The 27964-nt window shown below is 53.9% G+C and overlaps 1 protein-coding gene and 1 long non-coding RNA gene across 3 annotated transcripts in view; one reads left to right on the top strand and one right to left on the bottom strand.

Annotated features, from left to right (window-relative positions):
* The window catches only part of Kiaa1671 (KIAA1671 ortholog), a 148650-nt gene that overhangs the window by 39394 nt on the left and 81292 nt on the right, over window positions 1-27964 (bottom strand). Inside the window, exon 1 of one of the 2 annotated variants that reach the window (XM_032887157.1) lies at window positions 24203-25594. The exons of the other annotated variant lie outside the window; for it this stretch is intronic. Coding sequence (XP_032743048.1) covers window positions 24203-24484 — 282 coding nt within the window. The 5' untranslated portion in view covers window positions 24485-25594. Of the gene's footprint in view, window positions 1-24202; window positions 25595-27964 lie in introns of those variants that run through there. 2 annotated transcript variants of the gene reach the window in all.
* LOC116885818 lies at window positions 25156-26127 on the top strand. Its single transcript, XR_004386045.1, has 2 exons — window positions 25156-25248; window positions 25858-26127. It is a non-coding gene; the product is annotated as an uncharacterized LOC116885818 (long non-coding RNA).

Genomic DNA, 27964 nt, shown 5'->3' with positions numbered 1-27964 from the left:
GCGAGAATATGAAGGCAGGAGGAAGACAAGTTGGGGTTTCATGGGGGAGGAATGAAATATTCGAAGGGTGTTAGGACAGCGGACAATTTGGGGTATGATCACAACAATGAGTATAAAACTTCTAATGAATGAATGAATGAATACATTCTAAAGAAAAAGAAAAGAAACCCATGGTAGCCCCCCGACTTGTGTTTGGAGGGTGTCCTAGACTTCATATGGACTGTCCTGTCCCTTGGAGGTTGGCATTATGCTCACCTCAGACCTCGTGGACCCCAAACACCCACTTCAAAGCCAGACCAGCAGGCAGCCCGGTCCCAGGCAGGGGGAGGGTGCTGTGGTGCATGCTGCCTCCTGGGTGCCTGAGTAGTGGCTGCACACAGGGGTAAAATACTCTCTTCCAACAGAGCACCCACCACTGAGGACTTCCCGTTGCTAGGCAGCAGGAGCTGCTTGTGGGCACGTGCCCCTCACCAGGGTTTTCCAGTGAGTGACTCAAGGGGTGGCACAGATGAGAAGGGTCTGTCCCAAGGCTTGCTTGGTCTCCAGAAGCTGCCTCCCATGCACCCGGCCCACCCCCATTCCCCCATTACTCTTAGGACTGGAGACTCTTGGGACTGGAGAATGGAACACGGGTCTCTCTCTCTCTCTCTCTCTCTCTCTCTCTCTCTCTCTCTCTCTCTCTCACACACACACACACACACACACACACACACACACACACGGCCATAGAACTGTGCAGAGAGGAGCTGGGGTACACAGGAGCAGCAGGGCTGCCCCAGAACCTGCATTGAAATGAGAGCCCTGGGCTGCATCCTCGCAGAAAAAAAAGAACAAAAACCCAGCCCCACATACCGTCTCTTTAAATAACAACCACCGTCTCCGGATGGCTCCAGAGAGGCTCGGGCAGCTAGAAAGGGAATCACCCAAAAAGCCTGAAGAGTCAAATTTAGTTTTGAGGGGTTTTTGTTTGTTTGTTTGTTTGTTTCTTGCGATACTGAGGATAGAACCCAGGGCCTAGGACATAAGGGGATGTGTGTGCCTCCCACTGAGCCACACCCAGCCTGTAAAATATAAATCTAGAGCTAGGCACACAGTACCAGGTTTTTGTTTGTTTGTTTTAAAGACAATATCTCATGTAGCCCAGGCTAGACAGAACTATCCACGTAGCCCAGGCTGGCTCCCCCTCCCTCTGACCCTCAAGCACTGGAGTCACAGGCCTGATTTCTGACCCGCCCAGAGCCCCGAGCTTACATCTGAACAACTATTTCAGAACATGTCAAGATGCAGGGGCAAATTACCCTTGGGTTCCACAGGAACTCCAGGAAAGGCTTGAGGGCGAATGGCACCATCCTAACCCCCCCCCCGACAGCCATGCCCTCACCAAAAGACAGTAACTCCCTTAAGAACCGCGTGCACTGTGTGCAAGGGGAGTGGAATGCAGGCGAGAATCCCCACGCTCTCTCTGCTCAAGAGTCTTCTGTGGCTGCCATTCCCCACAGATTAAACCCCAAGCCATCACCAGGTCCCTGACCCCAATTCCTCCCTCTCACACACCGACCCACTGCTGCAGACTGTGTGGTGAATCCCAACATGTCCCCCATGGGCCTGTGTGGGGAGGGGTGTCGCTCAACCTTGCTGTCACTGCTGGGCCAAAGATGTACGCGACCGCATGGGCAGGGACGTCTGGGATTCCCCCAGGGCAGATGACCCTAGCAGTGAAGATGGCAGACCCTGTCCCACCGAGCCTCTGCATGCATGGAAAGGCAGCTCCAACTCCCGGCACAGCCTGTGCCATCCCAGCAGACAACCCAGCTAAGCGGTGTCTGGATCCAGAACCACGGACACTTCCAGACGACACCCACAGTGGCCTGTTGAGGCACGAGGGTGTGAGGGTGTGAGGGCACAGGGAATTTGTCCCACTCTGGCTCTGGCTGCACTTCTCTGGTATCCAACTCTTCCTCTCGCTCACCAACCCCTGGCTGCAAGCACGGCCACACAGGGCACAATCTCACTAGTACCCCCTCCCCTAGACACCCCTCTAGCTCCATCCTCCATCCTGCCCCGACCTTCCAGGTGCCTCCAATGGCTGCTTTTCCCCGTCCTCTCCTGCCCCAAGTAGTCGCTACACCACCTTGTTATCCAGCTTTCTTCCTGCACAGGCTGGACCACAGGCATTTGCTAAGCACAGACAAGCCTGCTTTGACGTGTATATCCCGGATACAGGCAGTGGTAGACAAGGGTGAGAGGCTGCACGGCACACTCAGGGCAAGCCTGCCTTGCGTTGGAAGTTCATCCTCCATCCCTGTCAAAAATATGCCCTCCCATTTCCTAGCGTCTCCCCGGCAATCAGGACTCCTCTGGAAGCCAGTAGTCGGCAGAGCCTCCATCTTCCCCAGGCCCTCCCAGGGCCAGGCACAGATGAGAAAAGACAGGCAGAGATGCTCAGGAGACCCCCTACTCAACCCTCCCACTCCTGTCCTCTAGCCACGACTCCTGGGCTGTGTGCAGGTCTGTGTGGTTAGGGGAGCATTCTCCACTCAGCCTCTAAGCCAGTTTTCTCCTTCCCAAGGGTCAGCAGGCAGGGTGTGGGATCCCAAACCCCAAAGACCACGCACCCCACCTCTAAGCTCTCTGAACCCCACTGAGGCCACCAGGAAGCAGAAGTGTGTGGATTCTATCTCAGAGGCAAGGTCACAGGCAGCAAAGAATGCTGGGTAGACACAGGCCAAGGCAGCTCAGGGGTTGGATATAAGAGCTGGCACGGGGTAGATTCAGGGTGAACACAGGCAAGGGTGGGCATGGGGGTGGGACACAGGGGGTGGTGACAAGCGCCAGGGCTGACTCAAGCCTGAGCACCCTCGCTGATGTCTGGGTTTCTCCATCACAGAGTGACCAGTCCACCCCTGGGAATGAAGTGACAGGAGAAATATAAATGGATGGAAATGCAGAACTCAGTCTGTGCTAAGCAATCTGACCTGGTCCCCGGTGAACCAGGGAGAGCAGAGAAGAGATTGCTCACAGGCTGGCTCACAGGCAAGCCTCTGATGCTCTCACTGATCCTGACAAGCTGGTCAATAAAGATCGCACTGGGACCACTGCCCTAGGTGAGGTCATGTGACTTGCCCTAGCCAATGAAACTCAAGTAGGCGTGATGTCACTTATTTCCAGGCAGAAACTGTCCCAGTTCCTGAATATATTCCCACATGGCTGTTACGTTCCCCAGGCAAACAGTTCTCTCGGCCAGGGCACTGCCACAGCCACTGTCACAGCAGAATACAAGGGGAGCTTGTTGCTGTTTTGACCCACTAAAGCTCGGGGGATGTTTGTTACTGTGGCATAGACTGGCCTTGGCCTGACAGATGCAAAAGCAGGGCATGAAGAACATGTTTGATCAGCCGGTGTACTGGCTGGTTTTGTGTGTGTCAATGTGACGCAAGCTGGAGTTATCACAGAGAAAGGATCCTTCGTTGAGGAAATGCCTCCATGAGACCCAGCTGTAAGGCATTTTCTCTATTAGTGATCAAGGGGGGAGGACCCAGCCCATTGTGGGTGGAGCCAGCCCATTGTGGGTGGAGCCATCCCTGGGCTGGTGGTCCTGGATTCTATAAGAAAGCAGGCTGAGCTAGCCAGGGGAAGCAAGCCAGTAAGTAACATCCCTCCATGGCCTCTGCATCAGCTCCTGCTTCCTGACCTGGTTAAGTTCCAGTCCTGACTTCCTTTAGTGATGAACAGCAATGTGGAAGTGTAAGCTGAATAAACCTTTTCCTCCTCAACTTGCTTTTTGGTCATGATGTGCAGGAACAGAAACCCTAAGACAGCTGGTGGGTACCGAATGTGCACTAAGAGACACTCATTCATCTGGCATCCGTAAGGCCAGGAGCTTTTGAAGGAAACAGGTTTCAGATTTTGACCCAGCTGTGGCGTTTTAGCCTGGCAGCCTTAGACAGAAGCCGCTCAACAACTCAGCCTCTCCCATATAAATTCTTCATCGTCGGAATCTGGGAAGATCCTGTGGGAGGGGGGTTAAGTCTCTCAGGAAGAACCAGGCAAGACTTATCTTGCTCTGAACAGAACCCACTCGAGGCAGACAGGATGGTTAACGTCGGTCATTGAACAAAGAAGAGGAAAATAGAAAAACTGACTAAGTGGGAATGGCCCTGTGCCGTGGCTCATACTAGATTCATAGGTGCCTCAGGGGTCACAGGGGCCACAGCTCTGTACTTTAGATGCCCCTGTCCGTCTGTCCACCCTGCTTCTGTGACTCGGGTCTCGGTATAGTTATATTCTCAGAAACACAGGCCAGGGGAGGGAAAAGCAGGATACAGATGGATGGCGGAGGCAGAAGCAGACTCTGGCCTCCCAGAGATGTTCTGCTGGACCCCGGGATAGACCCTCCAGCCTCCCCCTAACTCAAATCTCTGTGTGACAGGATCAGAAATACCAAGCTAGGCTCAGAAAGGGAAGCATGGGGTGGGGGTGGGGTTGCTCAGAGCCAGTCAGACCTCAGCCGATGCCACATGACGTGGGTTAGCCAATCCGTGTCTCTGGGTCTTTACCTGAGAGCTACGTGAGTATGCGTGAGGGGCTTTATGGCTCATGCCCTCTAAGTCCAAGATGGCTGCAGAGCCGCAACTCCGGGATGGCTCTGTGGTTTTGCGATGAGTCTCAGCACCAAGAGTTTACGGCCTGCTTGCCGTGTGGCTTTAGGTAGAACATTTGGCCCCTCTGAAGCTCCCAAATCTGTCTAGTGGGGTGATTAACAGGTGGACTTAAAGACCGTCAGAGCGCTGTGCACAAAGTAGATATGCCGTGAGTATTGACCGGCATCATCCTGGCTGTGCTGTGGCTGCTGTCTGACTCTCTCTGGGAAACTGTGTGGGCAAAGTGAGGAGGAGGCGGCGGCCCCTGGGAGGAAATGCTCTCTGCTCTCTTCCAGCACTGACAGCCGTCAGGCAGCCGCTGCTGCCTCTTCCCTAACGTCTAAAAGGTCTTATTTCCCCAATTAGGAGGTGCTAATTAGTCACACGTCTGGCTTGATTCTTTAGCCTGAAGAGTGGGAAGGAAATCGGAACAGTGTGAAGACTGCAGGAAAAACAGGCAGTCGCTGCTACTAGAGTCGCCCACAGCCATCCTGGAGGGGAAGGCACGGGACCCAGAGTGTGCGTCCTTCAGATCCGCTTCAGGCAGGCCACCAGAAGGAACACATTCGGACAGCAGCCAAGACCCACCTACAGCTGCAGCAGCATCCTTCATCTCAGTGAGCCTACCAGATGTCAAAAATCACACAACAAACTGTCCCCATCGATGGCTGACACTGGACTACGGAGAGACTCTGGGATTGTCATAAACAGATGCCTGTGTGTTTAGCCAGTGTCTGGCAGGGGACGCTCCCCAGGACTGGAGTGCCACCTGTAAGGTGGAACAGGCTGGTGGGTACTGGAAGTGGTTGCTGAGTGAGATAAGATCTTATCCTAGGAAGAGGGAGGGAAGGGAAGGAGGGAGGGAGAGGAGGAAGGGAGAGGGAAGCAAGAGGGAGGGGGAGGGGGGGAGGGAAAAGGAAGAGGGAGGGGACAGGGAAGGGGAAAAGGAGGGAGGGGGAGGGGAGGGAAGGGGAGAGGAAGGAAAGGGAGGGGGGAAAAGAGAGGGGGAGGGAAGAGAGAGGGAGGGAGGGAGGGGAGGGGAAGGGGGGGGGAGAGGGGATGGAAAGGGTGAAGGGAGGGGAGAGGGAGAAGGGAGGGGGGGGAGGGAGAGGGGAGAGGGATGGAAAGGGTGAAGGGAGAGGGGGGGAGAAGGGAGGGGAGGGGGAGGAGGGAGGGGGAGGGGGGGGACAGGGGAGGGAAAAAGGAGGGAGAGGGGAGGGGAGGGAAATGAAGGAGAAGGGATGGGGAGGAAGGGAGGGGAAGGAAAGGGAGGGGAAAAGAGAGAGGGAGGGGAGGGAGGGGAGGGAAAGGGGGGGAGGAGGGGGAAGAAGGAGGGAAAGGGGGAAAGGGAGGGGAGGGGAGGAAGGGAGAGGGAGGGAGGGGATGGAGGGGAATGGAAGGGGAGGGAGGGAAAGGAGGAAGGGAGAGGGAGGGAGGGGATGGAGGGGAGGGTAGGGGAAGGGAAGAGAGGGAAGGAGAGGGAATGGAAGGGGAGGGAGGGAAAGGAGGAAGGGAGAGGGGAGAAGGAGGGAGGAAGGGAGAGGGAAGGGGGAGGGGGGTGGAGGGGAGGGGAGGGGAAGGGAAGAGAGGGAAGGAGAGGGAATGGAAGGGGAGGGAGAGGGAAGGGAAGAGGGAGGGAGGGAAAGGGAGAGGAAGGGAAGGGGACAGAAAAGGAGAGGAGGGGAGGGAGGGGAAGAAGGAAGGAGGGAGGGAGGGAGGGGAGAGGGAAAGTGTGTAAGCTGGGATGTACAACTCATCCACCATGCTGCTTGGCTGCCTCCCCTCTCTAAGCCTAGGACCTCCCTGCTGGGGACAGAACAGACCTCCAAGCATCTTGGTCTGCCATAGCCCAGCACAGTGAGCTGCTGACTGCAGGGCCTTTAGGGCAGGATTCTGCTTCGACAAAACTGGTAAACTGGTAATGTTAAGGACAAAATTACCAGCCTTGAAACCCAATCAAGGAACAGACCTTATGCAGTCACATGGCTACAAGAGCCTGGGCGGGGCATCTGGGCAGTCACGTGACTAGAAGAGCAAGGCGAGCATCAGCTCTCTCCCTCCTCTCAACACTGAGACAGATCCCACGCTCCTCCCCCCCCCACACCATCCTTCAGTCACCAAGTGTGGTAAACACATCTAATTAAACTTTTATGGGGTTGCTTGATTCAGGAGACCTCCACTCACTTATAAGGGAGTCAACCCGGGCTAGGCCTGGGTCTCACAGTTCAATCCCAAATGCAGGCTTGGGGGATCCTGACGGAGGGGTCGCACCATTCTGAGCCTCAGTTTGCGTCTCTGGACACAGGGAGACTGGAGTTTTGTCTTCTGGAATCTTGGGGTCCTTTCAGGCCTGCCCCTGTCTGTCTGGAGAATGTGTTATACACCCAGCTACAGGGACAATTCCCTCCAGGGAGGTGTGTATGGAGTTTACTTCCTACAGCTCGCAGAACAGGCTTCCGGTGGAATCCAGTCAGGTAGCTCTGCACGGGAAAGTAGCCACTGGCGTTCCCTACAGTGTTACTTTGAGCAAGACAGGCTACACAGCCAGACGCGCTCACACTCTGGGTTTGTTTCACTTTGGTCTGTTTTTGAGACACATCTTGCTTGCTCTAGGACCCAGGCTGGCCCCACGATCATGATCTCCCCTCCCCCACTCCATATCAGTCTCCCACCAACACTGAGGCACCAAGTCCTATGGCTAATGCAGACAGCATCCACAACTCTGAAAAATGGCTGATTGAGTACCCACTGCCATGGGATATCCCCACTCAGGTTGGTGAACATGTCCACAGACACTTCCTCAGCTGAGGTCCCGGGAGCACAGAAAGGCCCTGGCCACCCCTGGAGGTAGCTGGTGCATAGCTGCACACTTAAAAGATCTGAGACTTCCTGCGTGAAAATTTAGGCTTATCCAAGTGGCTCTTAAAAGGCTTTTCTTTTTTGATGGGACAGCGTTCAACAGACTGAGGGCTCCAAAAAGACTTATGGAAAGGATCCAGATGGGACAAATGAAGGGAGGAAACTGTGAAGGTTCAATTGAGCCTCAGAGAAAGGGTGCCTAAGGTCCCTTCCTAGCCCTGACATCCTAAGGGAACCCTAGGCTAGAAAAAGTCCACCTCTGACCCTCCAGCCCCCCACCCCCAACCAGACACTATGAATGACTTGCAAATGGAGTGTTAAGCTTTCCCAGAGCACTGGTTTCTGAGGTTCCCCAATGTCATCCCGGGAGTTACACAGACTAAAGGCAAGGCACTGGGATGCAGGAGAGAGCTAATGTGTTTGTTGCTTTGCTAAGAAAAGTCTAAATCACCTGCCTCCCCATGAGTACTCTATTGTCATAGCAACATAGTAACGGTATGGGGGGAATTCTTCCAGCACTAAATAGTTTTCTAGATACATTGTGTCATCATCTTTAGGACTTCGGGTAAGGCTCTACTGCCCTCCTCTTTAATGAGGAAGAGGTGGCAACAGAGGGGAACAAAGCGACCTGGGGAAAGTCACAGAGCTGCAGCTTGAACTCTGACCTGCGTTCATAGTCTGAGGTGTGAGGAGAGGGTCCCAGGTTGATCTTTAAGCAGCAGGAAGAAGGCCCAGTCCCTTCTCTCCTCCCAGCCCTTCCAGAGATCAAGCAAGGCTGTGCCCCATCCCTTGCCCCCTCCCCCACTGGAACCATCAGAGGGAGCCCCTCCCCCATGCTGCTGTCCTCCTAAGGTGACATCAGCTCTGGCTGGTGTGTAGGGTTCTTCACCTGCCTAGCCACAGGGCTGGCCAGCCAGTCAGGGGCAGGGATGGTGACTTCATCAACTGTCCCTTGGGAATGAGCAGTCAGGAGCCAATTGCCCTGCCCCGGAGAGAGAAAATCTGATACTAAACTAGGAGTAGCAGGCACCACCTCAGGCATGTGTAGGGCACCCTGGAAACTTAAACCCAGACCTGGGGTTTCTTGATGCCTGACTGGGTGAGGTTTTGAACTTGCATCTCCTTGACTAGGGATTCTGAGCACTTAAAAGTGGTTATTGACCATCTGTCTGTCTGCCTGTCTATAGTTCCTCTTGCCCCTGTTCCAAAAATTTTCTCTTCAATTCAGTAGCCCATTTTATTTCCTTGGCCCTGACGTTCTGTAATTCTGTATAAATTCTGGACATCTGCCCTTGTCTGAAGCGTGGCTGGTGAAACTTCTCTCCCATTCCCGTGGGCTGTCTCTCCTCTGGCAGCCCCCTTAGCTGAGCAGAAAGCTTTTCACGAGGTCCCATCTGTTGACACTTGGGGCCGGTCCCTGTTCTGTTCAGAAAGTTCTCGCCAAACCCAACATCTTGAAGAGTGTTCCCGAGTTTTCTTCTTGAAGTTTCTGCATTTTGGGTTTTCAGTAAACGTCTTTGATCCATTTTGAATAGATTTTGCTCAAGGTAAAAGACGCAGGCCTAATGACCTCCTCCTGCAGGTGGATATCCAGTTTTATCAGCACCATTTAATGAATGGGACTCTCTTCTCTTTCTAATATGTATCTTTGGCTCTTTTGTCAGGTAGACACAGTGTTATCAGTTCATTCCTGCAACCTCTGCTCTGTCCCCGTCTGTCTTTTTACAGCAATATCAAGTTGCCTTTGTCACAACAGCTCTGTAGTATAATTTGAGGTCGGATACTGTAACACCTGCATCAATGTACGGTTGCTATGGCTGTCCCCGGTTTTGTACTGTTTCCTTCGTCTTTCCTTCCTTCCTTTCTTCCTTTCTTTTTTTTAAAGATCTATTTACTTTATTTTACATGAGTACACTGTAGCTGTAATCTCATTACAGATGGTTGTGAACTACCATGTGGTTGCTGGGAATTGAACTCAGGACCTCTGGAAGAGCAGTCAGTGCTCTTAACCACTGAGCCATCCCTGCAGCCCCTGAGACATGACGCAGGAATTCAGTTGGGTGTTGCATCAGTCAATCAATTTTGGTGGCGCAGCCATGTTTACAACATTTTTTCTGCTTGGTCTCTCCGTCATTTATCGCCTTTGATTTCCCCTTCAGTGTGGGGAATTTTTCGCAGTAGGGGCCTTTCTCCTCTTTGATTAGACTTATTCCCATCTAATGTATCTGTGGAGCAACTCTGAACGGTATTTTCTTTCCAGATTTCTTTCCCTGAGAATACACGGTTGGTAGACAGGCAGGCTACTGGTTGTTCTGATTTTGCGTCTTGTCACTTTGTGTTAGAAGAGTCCTCAGGCAGATTCTATAGGACATCCAATGTGCAGTGTGCAGTGAAGAATAAAGACACGTCTGGGCCTGTCCCCAGTCTTGGGTCTCCAGGGTTACAGCAGGCTACCAGAGACCCTCACAGCGCCCAGTCTCCTGTCTGAGGGACGGATGGATGGCAGCATGTTGTGTGGTTTCCGTTTCCCACTTCATTAAAGTTCTTTAAGGGAAATCTTAGTCTGGGCTTGGTGGGAATGTATGGGGCTGGGGCCTGGAGGCTCCCCCGTCTTCCAACCCTTCAACCCGATGCCCCTCACATCCTACATGGTAGGCACTGTGGTCCTCAGAACCTGTACCCTCAAGGAGAGCCCAGACACCTGGGCAGCAGTGACTGCTCACGCTCCTCACAGATGACCTTGTCCCCCACAGGACCTTCCCTCTTCCTCAGCATTTGCCTGTGTAGAGCTGCTCTGATGTAATCCGGTGAGCACAGTGAGGAAGAGCAGCAGTGACGCTCAGCTCAGGGCACTTGCCCAGTGCACTAGAGGCTATGGGCCCCATACAGTGTGTGTGAGGGTTTGTATATGCTTGGTTCAGGGAGTGGTCCTATTAGGAGGTGTGGCCTTGTTGGAGGAGGTGTGGCCTTGGAGAAGGTGTGGCCCTGTTGGAGGGGTGTGGCCTTGGAGAAGGTGTGGCCTTGTTGGAATGGGTGTGGCCTTGTTAGAGGAGGTGTGGCCTTGTTGGAGGAGGTGTGGCCTTGTTAGAGGAGGTGTGGCCTTGTTGGAGGAGGTGTGGCCTTGCTGGAGTGGGTGTGTTACTGTGGGTATGGACTTTAAGACCCTCATCCTAGCTGCCTGGAAGTCAGTATTTTGCTAGCAGCCTTCAGATGAAGATGTAGAACTCTCAGCTCCTCCTGCACCATGCCTGCCTGGATGCTGCCATGTTCCCGCCTTGATGATAATGGACTGAACCTCTGAACCTGTAAGCCAGCCCCAATTAAATGCTGTCCTCCTAAGAGTTGCCTTGGTCACGGTGTCTGTTCACAGCAGTAAAACCCTAACTAAGACAGTACTGTAAAAATAAACTAAAATGTCACCAACCCAAGGATACTGGCCACTAAGGACTCCACAAAACTGCCCTGGCCCACAGGGTGCATGCACGCATGAGCCACTGGAGGGAGCAGAGGCCCGAATGTAAATCATTTCCCAAGAAAGCCGGAACCTTCCTTTGGCAACAACTCTCATCCGTTCAGAAGAAGAATCCAGGGAAAACCTAAGTGGTGGTGATGTAACAGTTAACCCTCTGCCTTACTCAAACACTGGAGGAGAAAAACCTCAGTGGAGGACAGAGCCATCTTGGCACACAGTTCATGGGATACAGTCCGACGGACTAAGCGACCGACCGACCGACTGACCGACCACTGGAGAAGGGTAAGGCAGCTCAAGAGCGGCTTGCTCATCCCTCAGCTGAGCAGCATGCAGTTCACAGTCTCCTCCCCTTTTTCCCAGCCTCCATCCCCTCCAAGATGGTGCCACACACTCAAGGCAGATCTCACCTCCCAGATACACCCTGGAGTGTGTGCATCACTATGGTCCCCTCAGTGATCTTAATCCAATCAAGCTGACTTCAGTGTCTTCTGGAATTCTACTTCTCCAACCACACTACTGGGAAGAAAACACACCTCTGAGCTCTGGCCCTTTGCTTGATGGTCTGATATTCCACTCACTCATCCATTCATTCACTCACTCATTCACTCGTTCACTCACTCATTCATCCACTCATTCATTCACTCACTCATTCACTCGTTCACTCATTCACTCACTCACTCATTCACTCACTCATTCACTCACTCACTCGTTCAGTCACTCACTCGTTCGTTCACTCACTCACTCATTCACTCAATCGTTCACTCACTTATTCATTCACTCACTCATTCATTCACCAATGTTTTCCGTGTGATGAAACAGGAGTGGCTAATACTAAGGGGAAACTATTGCTCTGTGGTCTCAGGAGAACAGTACAGAGCCAGGCATGGTGAGGAGCACCTGTCTTCCTAGCACACTTTGGCAGCAGAGGCAGGAGGGCAGTCACAAGTTTGAGACCAGCCCAGTCTACATAATGAGTTTCGGATCATCTCAAAGAAATAAGCAAAAGCATTGTTAGACAGAACTGGGAGATGGTGCCGCTGCATCTGCGGTCAGAGCAGGCGTAAGGCCATCGCGCCCCCCCCCTCGTTCCTTCATTCCTTCCAATCTGTTCCCGAGGAGCTGTTTGTGCCGAGGATGGCGGATCATCCTGTAGCAGCATCATCTGTGAAGGCTGTGACCAGCCCCCGTCCCTGATGGAGCTCCAGGGCTCAAACCACATGGCACACGGTAAGTACTCCACAAACCCTGGAGAGCTGGGGGAACGTCAAGACGATGCTCCATGAGGGGGAGTGCTCACGTGACCATCCTCACCTGCTTGCTACACAGGCATATTCTGTGACACCGCCCTCCCCCAGACCCAGAGGCACCCGTGAGGACTCTGATGACTGGGTCAGGTTCTGAGACCTGCCAGAGTTGAAGTTTAATTGCACTTTTAATCCACTTTGTAGCCAAGGGCCTCCCAGTTACAAGATGTGGAGGTCATGGTCTAAGACACAGGGAGTGGTAGATCAGGACTCAAACCGAAGCCAGTCTGTCCCTTCCTTCCCAGCTGCTACCTTGACGGTCAGACAATCATGCTTTTGGTGCGGCCCAGAAGGGCTCTGGGTTTCACTGCTGGCTGAGGTATGGAAAATCCCTGGAGTGCACATTACACCAAATGAGGAGACTCATTCCGAGGGGCTCTAAGAGGCCCTGCCCAGTCCCATCCCTCCCCAGACGGCTCACATCTACTCCTGAGCACAGAAAATACCTCCAGAATGGGCTGGGACACATCTGCCTCCACTCTGCCACAGATGGGTATAGAATGTCTCAGGGTTTAAGGGCCCTGCTGCCCTTCCTCCTTAGCCATGGCTGGATGAGCCCTGCGAACACACGGATAATCAAACAGCCGGGTTAGGAGTGCTGGCTGGAGATGACAACTCAGTGGTTAAGAGCACTGACTGTTCTTCCAGAGGTCCTGAGTTCAAATCCCAGCAACCACACGGTGGCTCACAACCATCTGTAATGAGATCTGATGCCCTTTTCTGATGTATCTGAAGATAGTGACAGTGTGCTCACATATATAAAAAAATAAATCTTTAAAAAAAATTAAAAAAGAGTGCTAGGGTGGAGGTGGGGGGAACCAGGGTAAACAGGTGGTCCTCGCTGGGGGGTCCTGTGTCACTGCTATCTGGGTCCTTCTTCACCTTTCTCCTGGCCTTGATACTGGGAAGAGACTCATTCTGCCGTCAGACGGTACATTTTAAAGTAGGTTGAGTGTTGAAATGCAAGCGAAGCCTATGTGCTGTGTTGTGTAAGGGGGAGTCCTTTAAATGCCTAGAGAATAGAATAGTACAAGCCAGAAGCTGGGGGAGGGGGTTGCTTGGGGGAAGGGGAGGATAGGTGTAGCCCTGTGGGATAACACCTGGGAACTCATACACTCCACTCCATCCAGGTCCGTGCTGGTCAGTGCTCAAACTCTCCACCACTCAGAACCACGTTTCCACTTACAGATGGGTAAACTGAGGCTCCCTGAGGACCTGGCTCAAGCTCACAGACAAGTAAAGCGGGGGTGGGGGTGGGGATTCGGAGTCCGAGCTGGCTCACTGAGAAGACTCTAGTGGTCTCCGAAGTGTGCAGTTACAGGCGGGGGGGGGGCAGGTAAATAAACCCCAGAGCCAGCGCTCTGGCTGGGAGAGGGGTGGATTCAAGATGGCGCCACTGAGCAAGGCTTCTAAGGCTCCCCCAAGGCAGCAAATGCCTTTCATCCGCAGCACCTCACACAGGACTACCGGGCTGCCCAAGCAGGAGCTACAGAGAGGTTCACCACTGTGATAACTGGATGTGAGCATGGACAGACAGCCCCAAGGAAGAACTCCTGGCCAAGTTCCCGCCCTAGGCAGTGTTTATTCTGGCTCCTGGGGCTTTCAAGCCCTGGATAATAAAGCCATTCACTCAACACAGTGTGGGTGGTTCTTCAAACCCAGCACCAGAGGTTCCAGGACCTTCCTGTCTCTTCCTGCCAAAATGTCTGCTGAGGGCGGAGAGAGCAGTTGCCTCGACACGGTCCCTGTACCCACCCAGTTCTCGCTTCAGAGCAAAAGGCAAATGCCTTGACAGACGGAACAGGCCCTCTCAGCTACCCGCTGAGCAGATGTGGAACTGCAGGTGTGCCCTGGAGGCCCCGAGGAATAGCTGCTGAGAGACAGGGGCGGGAGCTGCCAGGGAGTTACTCACTTTGGCATAAAGCCAGCATTTGCATGTGAAGCCCCACAACCTCACAGACTGAATGGAACGGATGGGTTTGTCAACCTCCTGTGTGACATGGGGGTGAGCGGGTGGAAGGGGGCCTCGTAAACTCAACAGTGATAAAAGCCACACTCCTTGCAGTGTGACTTTGGCTAAGTCCCCTGCTCTCTCTGGGCTCTGGAACCATTACCCTGATGTGCTCTAGGTTGAACATCGTGGCTGTGCAGGAATCGGGTTCTTTAGCTAAAAGTCAGGATGTTCCACGGTATGGCTTTTGCTCAGGATCAGTAAACTGAAGCCATGCGGCCAGCCCAGTACCCAGCATGAAGTGGAAACCCCCTACCTGCCAGCTACTGCTTGGGACTCTGCAGGCCCACCATGACGGTCCTCAGACGAGGTCATTTTTCTCTTCTAGGTTTGGGAACGTCTGGGAACATCTGTGGCTGTCAAAACTGGGAGTGAGAACAGGGCATGGTGCTGTACACGTGGAATCCCAAGACTCAGGAAGCTGAGGCACAATGTCTACTGTGAGGTCAAGGCCAGCCTGGGCTACAGAGAGCCTAAGACCCTGAGGTGAGGTAGATCTGCCACCAGTGTCGGGTAGACAGAGACCATGGTCAGTCTACACACAGCGTACAGTTTGCAGGACATCTTCCAAGATGGGACTCATCCAGCCCCAGTGTCAAGCCTGGGTAGCATGCAGCCTGTGAAGACAGGCACAGGAGACCCCTTGATCTACCCAGGCCATGGGAAGAAGAGGGGGTCCCTACACTGACAGACTGTGAGCCCCTTCTGGGTCTCGAATTAATCACTTATAAACAAGGCCAACGAGATTCTCGCCCACCTGTGATGGTCAACAGTATGGAAGGACCCAGCGTCACCAGGGTGACAGTCTCTAGGCTGGGTTAGCAGATGTGGGAAGACCCGTCTCAACTGTGGGTGGTAACCCCCCCCCATCGTTCCAGGACGAGCGAATGGGAGAAAACGAGTCAAGGACCAGATCGTCCCAGCTCCGACTGTGACGGAATGTAACTGGCTGCAGCACAGTCCTGCCACCATGACGGACTGCGCCCTCAGACTGGGAGCCGAAAGGACACGTCCTTAACTTGTTTTTGTCCGGTATTGTCACAGCTTTGAGAACTAAGACACCATCTCATAGGGCCACTGAAAGGGTATACGGTTACCCACTTAGGTCATGGTTGGCCAAGACACCATGAGCCAAGCTGTCTCCTCACCGGTTAGATGACCTCGGCCACTCCACCTCTTACACAGACATGGTTCACGGTAGCCCAGCCTCAGAGGCTGCCTGCAAAGTAATCTTGGAGAGCCACTGGGCCGGCTGAAAGCCTCAAGACTGATATACCACATTATGTCCTGTGTCCGGCTGCCTCTCACACAGCCCCAGACGGAGAAAGAGGAGTCCTGTAGGATGTTGGCGGGGACACTGGCAGCACCACTGTCCGTCCTCCACGCTGTGCTAAGTGCATCCCAAGGGAAGTGAGGCACACCTGTCTCAAGTTCCACAGTTGGTGACCAAGTTAGGATATGAACTCAGAACCGAGGGGAGGGAAGAGAAAATGAAGCCCTGAACTCAAATTTAATTAGCTCTACCTGTTCCCCGTTTTCTCTCAACCAAGAAAGGTCAGCAGGAAACACCAGATCAGTGTTTATAAAATAAATGTTAAAAGAAAGAGAGGAAGACGAGAGAGGGGGAGGGGAGGAGGAGAAGAAAAATTAAATTCTTCACAAACTTTGTCTTTTTTTCCTTTCTATCTTTTGGGGGGGGGTCCCCAGGTATCCCAGGTTAGCCCCAAATTCATTATAGCCAAAGATGACCCTGAACTGCTAACCCTTCAGCTTCCCCTCTCCCACATAAGGGCTGGGATCATGGGCGTGTGATACCACACTCCGTCTGTGCAGTACTGGGGAGCAATCTCAGGGCTTGGGGCTCGCCCAGGCAAGCACTCAAGCCACTGAGCCGCACCCTAGCACAGCCTTCACCAACTCCGGTTCTCTGTAACATCTGCTGCAGGATCTTCCTTTCCAGGGGCAGGGCGGTGGGGCAGGAGCCCTTGCCTGGGGACAAACCACGGTGTGTGGAGTTCACCATTGCTCATGGTGCCACATACACATACACACACACACACATTCACACACACACTCACAGACACACACACACACACACAACTCATATACACACATACACACACAGAGATACACACTCTCTCTCACACACACAGACACACTCACAACTCATACACACACACTCACACACAGAAACAGACACACACTCTCTCTCTCACACACACACACAAACTGCACACACAGACACACACACATAGACACACACACAGACACATACACAGAAGCACACACAGAGAGACACACACACAGACATAGACACAAACTCACACACACAGACACATACACACACACACACACACACACACACACACACACACACGGTGACTAGGATCTAAACAGGATGCTGAGCACTTTGGTTACAGGTCTTGCACTCCAGCCCATGCATCTGGTTACTGCTAACCCCTAAAGGGATGGCTGCCTCAGAGCCTCTGGGATCCTGAGTGCAGGCTGCGGACACAGCCTCCTTCATAGCAAGAACCCCAAGAGAAGGGGCTGGGGATTTAGCTCAGTGGTAGAGCGCTTACCTGGGAAGCGCAAGGCCCTGGGTTCGGGCCCCAGCTCCAAAAAAAAAAAAAAAAAAAAAAAAAAGAACCCCAAGAGATAAGCAAAGCAGCCACTAAACAGACCCTGGGTAGGTCCCTGGACTGTTACCAGGGTCCCAGTGAGAAACATGTATCTCTTACCTAGTGCTGCGTAACAAACAGCCTCCTCGACTGCGAAACAAATGCTCTCATGCTGTTTCCAGACCAAGGAGGGATTTAATGAATGAAACCTCAGGGTTTCTCAAGAGGCTGGAGGCCAGATGGCCGCCAACTCCAAGTCTCTAAGTCCCTACACTCTGGGGACTTGCTTTCATGTGCACTCTCTCAGCCTGGAAGAGCTAGTTCCCCAGTGACAGCTGATATGAAGCTTCAAACCCGTGCCCCATGGGCCTCTCCACAAGGCTGCTCCAGGGTCCTCCATGCATGGCAGCCATATCTACAAACTACCTGCTCCAAGACGGGGGGCGGGGAGCCCCGGTGTCTGTAGAAGACCTCACCTCAGCCCTGACACGGGTGTTACAGGACACCAGTAAGCATGGGCACAGGTGCCTGCCAGGGTCTGGCTGCTCTGTGACAACATGGCAGCGTCAGCCAGACCAGCAGCAACCCTCTCTGGAAGCCTTACTACGTGCAGGATGCCGTGCCATGCCGTGCATCCCTCGTGCATGACCCCATGTAAGTCATCTCCATCACAGCTTCAGAGGGGGGAAAACTGAGGCATAGAGAAACCACGAAATCTACCCACTTCCTCAGAGAGAGACAGAGCCAGCATTCAACTCCCAGCCCCCAGGGTCCCCACTTCTGAAGCAGCTGGGAATGTCCTAGGAGCTGGTGATGGAACAGTGTGTTACCGGAGGGGGACCTCTGAGAGGACCTGTCACAACTCACACCTTCAGACTGTAATGGTGGGGGAGGGTCAGAGGGCCACAGTGGCTCATGCCTCACACACAGGCAACAGACAACCCAGGCCATATCACCTTCAAGTGCCTGCCCCAAGGGACACAGCTCTGCCACCCCCCCAAAGGTTGCACAACCTCCCAAAATTGTGCCACCAGCTAGGCACCGAGGCCTCAGACACAACCAGACTCAACCCCTACCCGCACCATTGCTAAAAGTTGGACTGGAAACTTACAGCTGAGTTAAGTCATTGGAGGAGGTGAGGACTCACTCTTGTCCCTCCTGACAGGGTCTCTCGCTATGTTGCTGAGTCTCTGCCCCCCGGGGGCCCTAATGGTAGGTCAGCAGTGCCACACCAGCACTGTTCGGTGTTGGGGATTGAACACAGGGCTTGGTGCACAGTAGGCCAGCATTCCGCCAACTGCTGAAATCCTAACCTCTGTTACGTCTTTTTGAAGCAGAGTCTTACGTAGCCCAGGCTAGCCTTGAACTCCCTATATAAGCCAAGGATAACCCCAAACTCTTGCGCCCACCTCTTTAGTAGAAGGGTTAGAAGAGCCACCATGGCTGGAAATCTATGACCATCTTGTAATCATCTATGTCTACGTGTGTACGTGAAAACACCACAGACCAGAACATCCCCCCCGCCCCCCACAGCCAGCATCAAGCAGCTGGGGCTTGAGGGCCTACACCTGAGGACAGGGCAGTGTTTATGCCACAGGAATGAGCAACACTTCAGACAGAGGCCAGCAGGGCACTGAGGTAACATGGCGAGAGCCAGTCTCACGGCTTCCTCATGCTGCCCCAGCACGATGCTCCCAGCAACACAGAACATTCCAGGTTTCCTGCCTGACATGACCTGCTTCCCGTGGAGGAAGCAACAGGCCTTTGTATAAAACATCTCATCTGTGGGGCTGCTGAAGGGGAGAGGAAGTGAGAGCCCGGGGGCTTCGGGCCAGGGTGGCCCTCTGCTGCCCTTCCCAAAGCCTGCAAGGGGAAGATGCCCACGTGTCCAGACAGAAAGTGGAGACTGGAACTCACAAACACAGCAGGGCACCATGGCACCAGGGACCTGACACCGCTCGCTAGAGCTGTGGCCACTGGTACGTTTCTCTGAGGAGAGGAGACGGGGCTGGGCGTTTGTTTTGGAGAGGAAAAAGAGAGAGGAAGGAAACAGCTCAGATGCCAAGTGGATTTCATCCTTGGGAGAGCGTGTGAGCGTGTGAGCCGTGTTTTGTGTTTTCTCCCATTTCTGTATTTTCCACATGGAGAATGAACACGCCCCACTTTGGGGGCAGGGGGCCATGCTCCCTGGGGAGCAGCCAAGTCCTTTGTCCTACCCTGCCTGTAACTCCAGAGGCACCTGCTCTGCGACCCAGCCTTGGGCCCCTCCGGGGCCATAAAGGGACCATTGTTCTCTACTAAGTGACATCATTCTGCCGCCAGGATGGGTGAAAAGAGACCTGAGCTTGGGAGGGGCCTAGCCAGAAAAAACTGTCCTGCCCGCCGCCCATGGGCAAGTGACATCATGCCAACCCTGAGGTGCAGCTGGAAGCCTGGATACCTGACAGGGGGCTCTTGGAGAAGGAGGAGGGGCCACATGGCTGAACTGAGACCTCCCTTCAGGGCCAGCATCCGGGAGACATGCAGAAATAGTGCCCAGCACATAGTAGGTGCTTAGGAGATGCAATGCATCTGTACCTGATACGGAAAAGGCACACAGTAGGTGCTCAGGAGATGCAATGCATCTGTACCTGGTATGCAGAAGGCACACAGTAGGTGCTTAGGAGATGCAATGCATCTGTAATCTGGTATGCAGAAGGCACACAGTAGGTGCTCAGGAGATGCAATGCATCTGTAACCTGGTAACGCAGAAGGCACACAGTAGGTGCTCAGGAGATGCAATACATCTGTAACCTGGTACACAGAAGATGTGCGAACCATGTTGGGAACACAGTAGGTGCTCAATAAATAATCCTGTCCTCACACAGCATTCCACACATGCCCACAGTGAGGACAGCACTTTCTGGTCCCAAGCTCCAGGTTCTCACCAGTCCTCCCAGCCCTTCATGGCCAGGCCCTACCCTTCTCTCTCTCCCTATCACCCTGACTACCCTGTTCCACTCACTGAGCTAGTCACCCTGGCTCTTCTTGCACACCAGTCTCAGCCTTGTCTTTCAGTGGCCCCATGTTGTCCCTGAGCCCCTCTGCACTTCCTTTGGCGTGCTGACGGCCCAGTCACTTGTGGCTTGCTTTCTCCTATGCCTCTGTTTCTGGTAGTCCTGAAAGACAGAGACCACTCGGGTGGCAGGCATGCTAGGGACAGGATATGATGTCTCTGTCACCTAGTGCATGCTCATCCTGGCTCGCCCAGGGCAAGACACCAGACTTCCTGTGTCCTAAGGCCCAGTCACTCATTCTCCCTGAGTCTCAGTTTACTCCAGGGCAGAGGCAAGGACTGAGGATGGAAGGGAAGTGGGACCAGGCCACAGGCGAGAAGTCATAGCTTCCTGGGCCAGGCGAGGCAGGGAAATGACCTAGCCCTAGAGCTGCTAGACGGACTGCTAGCAGGACAGTAGCCCCCGGGAGACATGTGTGTCCGTCCTGTGGGAGCCTGCATGGGAGGCCTCACTTGGAAATAAAGGTCTCCACAGATCAATTAAGCTAAAGACTTGGAGGCCCAGTCACCCTGGTCTGGGAGTGTGATTAACTGGAGGGAAGCTGCCACAGCTAAAGGCAGTCTGAGACAAAGGGGTCCAAACCTGTGGGCTCTGGCCATCCGGTACTCAGAAGGGGGCTGGCTCTCCTCTGCACCGAGGAGTGTGGATACAAAGGGGAGCTTTCTCCATCCATCCATGTGTAAGTACCTAGAGCTGACAGAGCATGTGCACACAAGGCACAAGTGCTGTGCCAGCCTCCACATGGGATCTGAGCACCTCAGGTTTGGGTACCCATGAGGGGTCCAGAACCTATCCTCCTAGCTAGGAAGGGATGAATGGCCCTACAGCAGGGCTTCTTAAAATTGAAGGCAAGCTCGAATCATCTACAGACAAGTGGCAGGGAGCCCAGTTCAGAGATGAGAATGGTAAGGAAGGGTCGATAGGACTTGGCTGAGGCCACTCAGCCAGCCTCCCTTCACCACACATACTCATAGACACACATACACTCACACACACACATACACACACAGTGACACACACACTCTCACATATACATACACACACTCACATACACACATGCACAGAGATACATATGCACACAGACATACATATACACATGAACATAGACACACACATGGACACATATATATACACATACTCATAAGACACACACACATACACACAACAGAGATACACGCCCATGAACACCTAGACACAAATGCATGCTCACACATACACACAGAAATACATATACACATGAATACACAGACACACACACATATACACATGGACACATATACATACACACACTCATACAGAAACACATACATATACACATGGACACATATACATACACACACTCATACAGACACACACACATATACACATGGACACATATACATACACACACTCATACAGACACACACAAATACACACATGGACACATATACATACACACACTCATACAGACACACACACATATACACACACAGTGACATACACTCTCACATATACATATACACGCTCACATACATACATGCACAGAGATATACACTCACACAGACACACATGCACACAGACATACATATACACATGAACACACAGACACACACATATACACATATACATACACACACTCATACAGACACAGACACACATATACATACAGTGGCACACACTCATATATACATACATACTCACATACACACTCACATATACACACAGACACATTCTCACATATACATATACACACATCCACACAGATATACACATACATACTCTCACATATACACATGCAGAGATACACACTCATACACACACACTCTCTTACACATGCACACAGACATATACACATGAACACACAGACACATACACACATTCACACACATACGCATGAACACATATGTACATACACACAATCATACAGACACACACATACACACACAGAGATACACATGAACACACAGACACACAAATACATATTCACACAGGCACACACACAGACACACACACAAATACACATACACACTCACACGCGCGCACACACACACCTGGCTCTTTCTCACACCCAGGCCTCCTGAGACTGACACTTTCGTGTACTTCTGGGTCCCCCAAGTCCCCATTCAGTCCCTCCCACCCCCAGGTGTCCAGGTCTCTAACACACCCAGCCTTTCTCTGCACCGTGACCCTTCCTGCCTCCCTGGGCTGGACAAAGTACTGTTTTATTTCCCTTCTTTCTTATCTGGGACAGCTAGGGGCCAGCTGTCAGCCAATGACTTCAAGGCTGCCTTGAGATACGTCCAGCCAGGCTGCCACAGATCCTCCAGTAGACACAGCCTGAGGCCCCTTTCTGGATGAACGAATGCTTGCAGCCCCACCCCCTCCTGCCTGCCTGCCTTGCTGCTTTAGGAAGCTCCCACCAGTAAGACAAATATTTAAGTTCAGAGTGAAAGGGGTGTGTGCGGATTCTCCACTTCGTTGGGAACCACTGAAGGTTTGAGAGAAGAGGGCTTTGGCTGTCACGCCTGTGAGCCATATAGAACCCAGGTGTTACACCCACTGCTTGGCAGTGCTCCTTGTCTGCCGAGCATCCCCCTTCCTCAGAGGGAAAATGAAGGCCGCTCGCCGTCCACCCAAAGTAACACGGCTGGGAAGAGGCGGGTTCAAATCCAACCTCACGCAGGAGGATCTGCATCAAAACACCAATCCCCACCACACACAGTAGGACATCTTGGCACCCGACAGACTTACAAGTGTTTAACCACTATGTGCCAGCAGGGTGCTGACAGCATCTCAGAACGAGAGCACACTGTGCCCTCACAGGACAGAGGACACAGATTTAAGTATGGGTTGAGCCAAGGACAGCTCTGCCCATGGCAGAGCAGAGCAGAGGCCAAGTGGACGTGGTCGGATCCAAAGCCCAACAGTAATTCGGGATGTATTTATGCTGTGGGGTGCCCCTGCCCCGTGACTGTCAGTCGCTCACTCGCCTGCTTGGCCACTTTGGGGGCTGGCTTGCCACTGCAAGCAGCGTACTCCACATGCACAGAGGGCAGCATCCACAGTGAAGGGCTGGGGCAGAGGGCAGGGAACAGAGCCCGTGCTCTGGAGAGGATCCTGGGGAACATAACCAGGCACAGAGGAATGGCAGGGGCAGAAGAAGACAGAAGCTGACACAGAGAAAGACCTCTTCCTTCAAAGAATGGGTGGGCCTCTGTCTTGTGAACTCAAGCCCCGAAGGGGTGCAGACTCCCATACAAGGAGGCACCCCCACTAGCCTCACACAATGACTTGGTGACTCAGGCCAGTGGAGAACTCAGTGCCTGGCTGAGTCCCTGAAGCGCTGGGGGCAGCTGTGAGCTCTCAGAGGGTCTGCCCAACACTGTCTCATAACCATACTGGCTCTGGGGACAAAAAGAGCTGACTGAACCCATGCCTGGCCTCGTACGCCCCTGAGAACTGGGACAACTCAGGCTGGGGCAGAGGCCAGCTATCTGGAGACAGCGGGCACCGCAGCTAAGCTTGGTTCTGGTTGGTGACGTGAGTGTCCCCGAAGTCATTAAAGGTCCCAGAAACCATTTGCCAAGAGCCAGGCAGGGAAGTGTTCTTCCTGCTTCTCTCCCAGCCAGACTTCCCGCACCACGCTGCGCATGCCCATTCAGCCACCGTTCCGGCTCCAGGCTCGCCTGATACCACTTGCCCAGATTCTGCTCACTGGCTACAAGTGCCTGGGTCTCCCAGCCCTTAAGAGAACCCTATAGCTGGGCCAGGCTTTTCGTACAAGCCCAAGCTCCCAGGCCAGTGGGACAAACCACCTGCCACCCGGTCCCCTACGGCTCCTCCCCTCAGAAATCACTCAGTGCCTCACTTTCGAACAGTGGTAAGCAGACACTGCCTTAATTCAGCACACAGGCGTCGAGACCACTTGGTCATCCTGGGAGGGCAAGAGGAGATGGAGCAGGTGTCAAGTAAGCTTCCCTAAAAATAGAGCTGCCGACATGCTGTGGGGGCGGCAGTGTCTCCGCGCAGCCCTGCTCACTGAGAAGGAGCCCTGAGTCCGATCCCCACCAGCTTCAAGGAGTGGGTGCTGCACCTGCAGAGCAGCCAGCCCAGCCTACTTCCCCCTCGGTATCCCAAGGCTACCCTCACTGACAGGAAAAGCCTAGCCGCTGGGAGTCAGCCCCGTCCCAGGAGTCCGAGGGAAGGGGCCTTTCCCAGGGTAGCCCTTCTATTTTAAACCACACACAACCCCAAGCTTACAAGATCAGGGGCCTCGGAGTCCGGCTGTCTCTTCCTGAGGGACGAGAACCTCTGCTGGCTGCGTGCGGAGAAGCGGCGGAAGGACTCTCGGCTCCGAGAGGCCAGGTGTCTGAAGGAGGAGGTGCGCTTGAACGGGGTGCGACCGGCAGACTCCCCGCTACGCTCGGTGCCCACCGTGGCCGTCACCAAGTGCAGCGCCTCTTGGAAGGACCGCCTCACCGTGCCAACCCACTGAGTCATGTGTGTCTGGGCCACCGAAAGCTTGTCACCCAGGTAATCCATGGGGCCAGCCTGGAGGAGGGGGCAGGCGGAGGCAGTTAGGAGGCCAGCACTGCCAGGGTCCTGGTCCTTCTGTCGGTGACCGTCCTTAGGTAGAAGAAGTTCTGGGCTCCGATGGAAAGCCCAGCTGAGCACATCAGCCCAAGTAAAGTAAACATCGCCCGACAGGCATCCGCGGGTCACAAAACAGGGACGGTGACGGGTCAGCAGGGGGTCACCAGCAGGAGCCTCGAGTCAACCAACCAGGACGTCCAGTTCTAGTCCCCAGGGCCAACCCTGATGAACTCAAGAAGCAGGTGGTTGCGAGGAGCTGGGCGAGGGGGCTGGCACCCCGAACTCACTTCCGTCCATGCAGGGAGAACTCCCATGCGCACCTGGGAGCCACCGCCCACCGCCGTCCCCCTCTCCCTCCGGGCTCTTCTCACCTGATCCAGGCAGATCTCCAGTCCTCAGGCTGGAGACTCCAAACCCAAAGCCGAACCTGCCGGCCAGCAGGCAGCCCGCTCACTTCCGGAGAGGCAGCCACCCAGCCCGGGTCCCCTGGCCCGGCAGCCCGGAATGACATCAGCCCCCTGTCTTGGCGAGGGGCGCGCAGCCCAGGAATGCAGGAGGGGCCTCAGGAGGTAGCCGCCCAGGGAGCTGGCGTCAGCCCGTTTTTTTTTCCCCCTAAGTCTCAACTCGCTCGCTGTCCCTCAGGGACTTCATGTGCCAGACTGCTTACCCACCCTAGGCAGCACTGTGCAGAAACGCGGCTGCCGGGCGTGCGGGTGAGTGCGAACTGGAGTGCTCAGCGCGCGTGTGGGGGCATGTGCGTGGGAGGTGCGGCTGCCCCTGGGAGGTGGAGGGACTCTTGCCGCTCCAGCCTCCGGGGCTTCAGGTGTAGTCTGAGGACCTGTGGCTGGCTGTCAGTCTGTCTCCCTCTCCCGGCAGCGGCAGCGCCCTTCAGCTTCCTCTCCCTGCCGAGCTCCAGGCTAAGCCTCCCCCAACCAGCTCCTTCTCCCTCTTATCCACTCAGCAGTCCCTGCTGCCTCTCCTGGAGGATGGAAGATGCAGGTGACCTGCCCTGAGCTTCCCTCATGAGTGAGTCTGGGGCCGAGGTGCCTGCAGTTTTGGTAGGAGCAGGGTTACCATGGCAACCTGGGGGCACAGCATCTGCCCCTTCCCTAGGCTGGGCACAAGGAGCAGTGAGGATGATTCATGTGCACAGGGATCACATGAGCTCACTGTGTTTAACCCTTAAGGGCTGGAGCTTGCGGAGGCTGGCGTGATAAGAGAAGAGGGTGCGCGCTGGACAGGGAGGGGCATCAGCGCAGTGGGATTCTGGAGCTTCCAGCTCCCCGGGATCTATACCCGGTTCTCGGTGGTTCCTTCTGCAGGTGAACAAACGCCAGCTCCGAGAGGTGGATTCACATGTCCAAGGTCACACAGCAAGAACGCAATCATGGTGCTCTTGGAAATGCCCCCCTCCCTGTGGTTGTGTGCACGTCTGACCCTGCACCTCTGGCCACTGTGAGGCCTCAAAAATATTGACTTTTCAAAATGCCAAGCCAAATCCAAGGTTGAAAGCCACATCAGCCCAACCGCCTGGTATGATCTCCGTGCCGCCCCCTCGCCTCTGTCCTGAGTAAATATTTGCTCTCCAGACACCAGACTTGCCAAAGTAAGTTTATCTTGAAGGCCCCTGTGACAGACAGTGTGCAGGCTACCAGCTCCTCTTCCTCCTCCTCATTCCAAGCTCCCCGCAGTCCTGGCATCTCCTGTTAAAGGTGAGAGCAGTTGCCTCCTCTGGCCCAGGCTCACGGCCCTGTGCTATGGAGGGTCAGAGGTTTGTAATACAGCTGCTGAGTGACACCACCCGAGCCTGAGACATGCTCAAAGAATCCCATTTGTAAAAGGAGAGGCTGAGGCCCAGAAAGCTGAGGCTGTGTGTGGTGGGCTGTCTCCCAGAGACACCCAGGAATCCCAGTACACTTCCCAAAGTGCATCAGGGTTGGTCTCTGAGCTCCACACAGTGAGAATCCCTTTCCCAGGTGGCTCTGGACCATGTAAGTGGCAGCCAGCCATGTTGGATGCTCAGGTGGAGAAGCCCACAGGGAAGAGACTAGGGTTCCAGCTAGAAGCCAGCACCATGGCTGGCCACTGGACAGAGGCAGGTACCTGCCCCCAGTCAGACCCTGAGGACAGGCCAGCTTCCTGACTAGAGTTGCTGTGACACTAAAGGTTACTCAGCCAAGATGCCCTCAGTCTCCTGGTCAGAATACGTGCAAAGGTCCCAAGGCAAGCCAGGTCGGCAGAGAACTGTGGGGATGAAGACACTGGCTAACAAAGGAAGGTGGACCTCTGACTGTGTGCCCAGCAGGTGAGATGTCACCCTGCCTGCACCCCTGCCTGCACCCCTGCCTGCACCCCTGCCTGCACCCCTGCCTGCATCCCTGCCTGCACCCCTGCCTGCACCCCTGCCTGCACAAGAAGAGCTATGTCAGGGGAGAGCCAGTCCCCTTTTCCACCTGTGCCTTGCGCCTTCCCTGGCCTCCAAAGACTGCTACGACCACAATCACAGTGGGGGGGGATTTTCTGGCCTCCACAAGGAATTCACAGCAAACCCCTGCCTCAGATCACTTCATAGACTTTCCAGGTAACCAGGGATAGACAGAAGACAGGAAAGGACAGACAAGGCCCACCCCCTCTGGCCCCAGAAATGCTACCCCAGGAACCTTTCGAGAACCGGAGGACCCAGGTGTGGCAGGCTATCTAGACACAGACATGGGGACCATTCCAGCCTTTGGAGGGAAGAAGGGAGGGCCACGATAGGCATGAGATACATCTAAAGTAATCGCAGCTCCTGCCGAAAGGCTTCAGGAGGGACACAGCACCCATAATATTTCTTAGAGACACTGAACACCCCAGATGAAACACTGCCCCGTGGGGACGGACAGGTACCATCTGCTTTGAAAACGCCTTAGACACACACGTTTTATGCCCTTCCCTGTCCTGGACATCATTTTAAATGACTTGAAAGTGCTCGGAATTAGGGAGGTGGGTGCGTGACTGTTGACCCCAGAGTTCATGGAGAATGTCACAATCCACCTCGGAAGGAAGAACACACAAGGGGCTGACGCTTAAAAACAGGTCCATCACAAAATATCCAAGTGGGACACAAGAAGCAGGGTGCTCGGCAGAAAGGGGCGGACAGGCTGGGGAGTACGGAGTTATCTGGATCCAGGGGCAGAGGAGAACTCCATTACATGGACCTGGTCTTTCCAGTATCAGCCTGTATTCTTCATGGGATTTTGCTTTGACTTAAAAAAAAAAAAAGTACTCACTTAAAGCATTATTTATCTTGACCACGGACAGTTTTGTTGCTTCCTGATAATAAGTTATGGCCCCACGGGCCGTGCCCTGCCTCCTACCCTGCACTGGACTGGCTAAATCAAGTCACAATCTGCAACTGGCTTTAACCAGTCACTGAGAAAGTAACTAAAC

Source organism: Rattus rattus, chromosome 16 (genome assembly GCF_011064425.1).
Source record: "Rattus rattus isolate New Zealand chromosome 16, Rrattus_CSIRO_v1, whole genome shotgun sequence".
NCBI classification, from domain to species: domain Eukaryota; kingdom Metazoa; phylum Chordata; class Mammalia; order Rodentia; family Muridae; genus Rattus; species Rattus rattus.
The sequence above is the reverse complement of the archived record's forward strand: the minus strand, read 5'-3'. Positions and strand labels throughout refer to the sequence as shown.